The sequence below is a fragment of the Octopus sinensis genome, linkage group LG5 (genome assembly GCF_006345805.1).
Source record: "Octopus sinensis linkage group LG5, ASM634580v1, whole genome shotgun sequence".
In the NCBI taxonomy this organism is placed as follows: Eukaryota; Metazoa; Mollusca; class Cephalopoda; order Octopoda; family Octopodidae; genus Octopus; species Octopus sinensis.
This window is the reverse complement of record NC_043001.1, coordinates 133,360,105-133,366,104: the sequence shown is the minus strand read 5'-3', so window position 1 is coordinate 133,366,104 and position 6,000 is coordinate 133,360,105. Positions and strand designations below refer to the sequence as shown.

The window sequence follows — 6,000 nt, the reverse complement described above, 5'->3', positions numbered from 1 at the left end:
AAACATGGCTGAAGCTAACAAAATTGTCTTTTCGAATCAAGAAAATCTACCATTGTCACCGGGCACAAAGTTCTCATTAAAATGATTTACTTTTTTTATTTAGTCAAAAACATACATTTTGTATTCAGCACTTAATAAAAGAGTTACAGGTTGATTCTTTTGCTTTGTGATATTCTTTTATTCTCTAGGCACAAGGCCTGAAATTTTGTAGGAGGGGTCCAGTTGATTAGATTGACTCCCATATATAAATGGTACTTAATTTATCAACCCTGAAAGGATGAAAGGCAAAGCAATCTCAGCGGAATTTGAACTCAGAACATAAAGACAGTGTGTTAATATTACTGCCAGCTCGCCAGAATGAAGTATTAGGTTATTGAACACAATATTAATAGAAAAGAAACCGAGATAGAGAACTGAATCTACTTTAAAAATCCAAAAGAAATTGGTTTGAATGAAATCTTTTCAAGGCATTTCAGCGTAACGACTGAAGCAACTGAAAAATAAAAGAGAAAAGTTAAATGAGAAACCTGTGCTTGTCATTTGGTATACAAATACTTAATTCATGGTTAAATCTTAGACAAATGCAGATGGTGCAGAATCCAAAGTATTTAATGATTTCTGAAAATACAAAACATGTTTAAAGAAATAACTATCCTTCACATCCACATGAGATTCTAAGCAAAAATTGTTGTACATGTTTATATTTTCTGTTTTTATAATTTCAATTAGTCTTTTTAACAGTTTCCTGATGCATAATATAAATACCTTGTAGAGTAGATTATTTTTTTAAAATTTTTAACAAAAAATGCTTCGTTGATAAAGAAAGCAAAAGAAATTTTTGATTCAGAGAGACCCACTTACATAATCTTTTAACACTCAGTAGCTAAGAACATAAAAGAGATTGAACTAATCATAAATGTTTTTGAAAGGTTTAGCAAATCCATTAGACAAAGTTTAAGAAATTTTGTCTTAAGCTTGTTTAAAACCACATTTGTTGACAATTCCCCTTTAAGAGGTCATTTTTATAAAATTATATACCGGAATAATTAAAAAATATATTTTCATATAATTAGTCTATTTCTCAGTTTCATGCAGAACCTCTTATGATATCTTGCAGAATCCTGATAAGGAAATGTTCATCTAGAACATTTTTGATTTATTTCACCCATATTCATGTATTATTGAGGTGGTGGGTTGTTGCTGGGGTGGAGTGGAGAGTGAAGGTTTATTAATTTGAAATTTCAAATGAATGAGAGGCTTTCATATCTAAAATACAGAGTAAATTTTCTGAAATTAAAATTTTATCTTAAATAGGATGTAAAAATTGAATTTAAAATTTTAGACTTTCATTGAAATTTGAGTTAAATTTTGAAATTAAATTTCAGTTTTAAAAATTCTCAATTCATTTCTCCACCATTCAGTTTTATTTTATGAAAACACATTAATATATCAATTAGAACCAGACAAATAAAATACTGAACAGAAATTTCCATCTCTATTGTTAACATGAGCATGACCTCAGTATAACTGAGTAAGAATGACCTTATAATTTGGCAATAACACTGGTCAACAGCCAATTTTCATCAGGGATATTATATGGTGTTTTATATGTAGTTTTGTCTGCAGATTTCAAAAATGTAATCAGTTTCCTTCTATCAGGCACAGTTTTTCTGATGAGATAAGAGAGGTATATAACTCCCATCAGCAGTATTGCTACACGTAACCCTAACCCTAACCTTATACAGGTAAATTCTGACTTTTGTTTTATAACTATTTGTATTCATTTTGTAATTTTATGCTTTCATAATCTTTTCTTTCCATAAATTTTACTTCCTGTTTAAGGTATCAAATCATCATCATCATCTACTCAGGATGTCAAGGCATTGCAAGAACAGTCCTGATGTATTTTGTCATGTCTGTGGTTCATTTACCACCAAAACTCAGCAACGTGCCATCACAAGTGAAATCAAAAAGATCTACCAGTTATACTTTGGCTGCTCTCTCAGGGATCAAGATAAGAGATGGGCCCCACACATCATCTGCTCAGCTTATTCAAATGGACTAAGGGATTGGCTAAATAAGAGGATGAGAGCAATGCCGTTTGCAATACCTATGATATGGAGAGAGCCAAAGGATCATTTCATGGACTGTTATTTTTGCAACATTAATGTATGTGGATTTACTGTAAAGATCAAGCATAAGATTGTGTATCCCAACTTGGAATCAGCAAGAAGACCAGTACCACACAACGACGATGATCATCCTATTCCAATATCACCAGAAAATGGCCTTCAGATGTCTGACAAAGATGAATTTCTTGAATAAAAAACAACTGCTGTGGAAGACACCGAAGAGGATGCAGATTTCACGATTGAAAATGAAGATGTACCACAGCAATTTTCTCAAGGAGAGTTAAATGATTTAGTTAGAGACTTGTCATTGTCGAAGGATAAAGCTCCAATCTTGATCTGGCAGAGTTTCTACAGCTGGATGCCCTTCCTAACGCCAACCACTCCGAGAGTGTAGTGGGTGCCTTTTACATGCCACCGGCATGGAGGCCAGTCAGGCGGTACTGGCAACGACCTCGCTCGAATCTTTTTTACACATGCCACCTGCACAGGTGCCAGTAAGGAGACACTGGTAACGATCACACTCGAAAGATGCCTTTTACGTGCCACCAGCACGGAAGCCTGTTAGTAGCTCTGGCAACGATCCCGCTCGGATGGTGCTCTTGGCACCCTACTAGCATGGACACAAGTGCCAGTAAGGCGATGGTGGTAACGATCACACTCGATTAGTGCCTTTTATGTGCTTCTAGCATGGAAGCTGGTTAGCTACTCTATCAATGATCACACTCGTATGGTGCTCTTTGCACCCCGCTAGCACGGATGCCAGTCATGAATTTGATTTTGATTTCACTTGCCTCAACAGGTCTTCGCAAGCAGAGTTTAGTGACCAAAGAAAGAAAAGGTATGTATAAGTGAGCTAGTTATGCTCCTGGCATAGGCCACAAGGTTATGGTCTCATTTGGCTTGCCGGGTCTTCTCAAGCACAGCATATTTCCAAAAGTCTTGGTCACTAGTCATTTCCTTGGTGAGGCCTAAAGTTTGAAGGTCGTACTTCACCACTTCATCCCTGGTCTTCCTGGGTCTACTTCTTCCACAGGTTCCCTCAACTGCTAGGGTGTAGCACTTTTTCACACAGCTATCCTTATCCATTCTCGCCACATGACGATACCAGCGCAGTCTTCTCTCTTGCACACCACATCTTATGCTTCTTAGGTCCAACTTTTCTCTCAAGGTACTTACACACTGACATTACACATCCATTGGATCATACTGGCTTCATTCCTTGCAAGCTTATGCATGTCTTCGGTAGTCACAGCCCATGTTTCACTGCCATGTACCATGGCTGTTTGTACACACGTGTCATACAGTCTACTTTTTACTCTGAGCGAGAGGCCCTTTGTCACCAGCAGAGGTAAGAGCTCTCTGAACTTTGCCCAGGCTATTCTTATTCTAGCAGCTACACTTTCAGCGCACCCTCCCCCGCTACTGACTTGGTCACCTAGGTAACAGAAGCTATCAACTACTTCTAGTTTTTCTCCCCGGAATGTGGCAGAAGTTTTCAGTGTTCATTGCTCCCGAGCATCTGCTACATACAGAAACTATCTTCCCGGTTAGCCTTCCTTTGATATTACTGCACCTCTTATGTGTCCATAGCTTACACTGGGTACATCTTATAGAGGGTACATCTTATAGAGAACAATATTTCAGAAAATACATATCCACACATATAAAACACTGGGTCAATTTACACTAAAGCCAGTTATGCTAACTCAAAGGATATAGCAAAATCTACAATTGCACTTAACAGACTCAAAATGTTACGGAGATGTACTCGCATAGCAATTAATTTGATCTGAGATCGTGTGCTGAAATGAAAACAATTGCAGCGAGGAAGGTGTTTGTAAGCCATTTAAGAAACACACAAAAGCCGTTCGATTCACTTCAACATTTAAGTTTAATTTGTGAAAATATTTTCATCGCTATAAGACCGCGACCTGTTCTCTGACAAAAATCCGTGCTGCATCCGTGATGCAGCACGGATTTTTGTCAGTGAACAGGTCGTGGATTTTAGCGACGAAAATATTTTGACAAATTAAACTTAAATGTTGAAGTGAATCGAACGGCTTTTGTGTGTTTCTTAAATGGCTTATAAACACCTTCCAGACTCAAAATGAAATTTTAAGAAATCACAAAATACCTTTTTTGCACGTAGGAATATTTTTAGGTGTCCACGACACCAATAATAATAAGAACCGCAATGATAATACTGATGCAATTTATTTGTTTAGTTTTACCATCTGCTGAAGATTCTTTTGTAGTGGTTGGTGTTGATTGTAATATTGTTGACTGTGAAAGGCGACCTACAAAAGATTTTGTTGTATTGACATTATCATTAATTTCAGTTGTATTGACATTATCATTAATTGATGAACTTTCAATGTACACAGATGTGTAGAAATCTGATGTTGTAGCAGATGGAATGTTACCTGCAAAGACACCAATGAAATGAAAAACTTTGTATTATAAGCTTTGAGTGGAAAATATGGAAACGTAGGATACCAGATTGTTGCATTTATGAGAGAAATGATTGGGTAATGTGCTGAATATAGTATATAAAGTCAAAAGGAAGACAAGGGACAAGTGAATTGAGTAGTTTAATTAAGAGTAGCTAGTACACAACAAGTTAAAAGGGGTAGGTACTATTGCAGTGGTATTAGAAGTCTGTGGTGGATGGTTTGAAGAGGATGACCGAAATAGACTAATGATGTGAAAAAGTATTGTGGATATGAACTATGGTAGGCTAACAGTCAGTTGTTGGTAAATGGGGTAAAAGGTTGTAGAAAGGTATTATAGTGAGGATCTAATGCAACGTTAACAGTGGTTAGAAAACTAATGAAGCAGAGAGCTGTGGAAAGGTAAAGTGGTAAGGAACTACAGTAGACTACAGTGGGTAGATGCAGGCCTAAATTTAAACCTAGCAGGGTCCCAGGTTACTTCAAGTTTGGTAGGATCCTCATACACAACAATAAAAATCTATGACAAATCACCAAACTTACATCTCAACACCCATCAATTGTGTGCAAATGAAATTGTCTAGTTGGCATATTAAAAGTTTAAATGTATCTGTCAATGCAAAATTTATCATCTAAACTAAGTACAGTTTTACTATTTTACCACTACATACTGCTACAATACCTGCAAAAAGTCTTTCTTTCAACACTTTGCATCTGGAAAATCTTTAATGATTTCCTTAAACACCTGTGCAGGTGGCACGTAAAAAGCACCCACTACACTCACGGAGTGGTTGGCGTTAGGAAGGGCATCCAGCCGTTGAAACTCTGCCAGATCAGACTGGAGCCTGGTGCAGCCCCTGGCTTCCCAGACCCCGGTCGAACCGTCCAACCCATGCTAGCATGGAGAACGGACGTTAAACGATGATGATGATGATGATGATGTATCATTTTAGAACATTGCACTCTGCATCCAAAAGGTACAGGGCCTTTAGTCTTTCATGTGTTATTGTGGTTCTCAGTTGGACGATTAAGAATTCTTAATCAGCCCCAATTTACTGAATAACCTCTTTCCTGAACAACTAGTGACCATCAAAATCAAATATATTCCAAGAGCTACATCAACACTTGGAAAGTTTTCAGCAAGCTTTTCATCATGAATTAAAGGTTCCAGTTGAGACAGAGTGAAACAGGACATGAGCTTACAAATTATAAGGCTGCAAGTTATAATTTTATCTATATCACGTGATCACATGACTGACCAGACCATCAGATGTTGCTACACATCGCTGGTCACAATGCGTTCGCATTGTTTTAGCCTTCGAATGATGCCACCCCGCTGGCTAAGCGAGCAGGTCAACAGAAGAAAGAGTGAGAGAAAGAGTGGTGAAAGAGTACAGCAGGGATCACCACCCCCTGCC

The 6,000-nt window shown here is 37.5% G+C and overlaps 1 protein-coding gene across 5 annotated transcripts in view; it reads right to left on the bottom strand.

The window, feature by feature from the left end:
- Positions 1-464: 464 nt before the first annotated feature.
- Positions 465-6,000, bottom strand: part of LOC115211991 — a 68,746-nt gene continuing 63,210 nt past the window's right edge. For 4 of the 5 annotated variants that reach the window (XM_036503088.1, XM_029780770.2, XM_036503089.1 and 1 more), the window contains 2 exons: positions 4,267-4,555; positions 465-493 (listed from right to left, as the gene is read on the bottom strand). In XM_036503088.1, coding sequence (XP_036358981.1) covers positions 4,290-4,555 — 266 coding nt within the window. In that variant the 3' untranslated portion in view covers positions 465-493; positions 4,267-4,289. The remainder of the gene's footprint in view (positions 494-4,266; positions 4,556-6,000) is intronic. The other variant, XM_029780772.2, reaches the window with a different exon arrangement.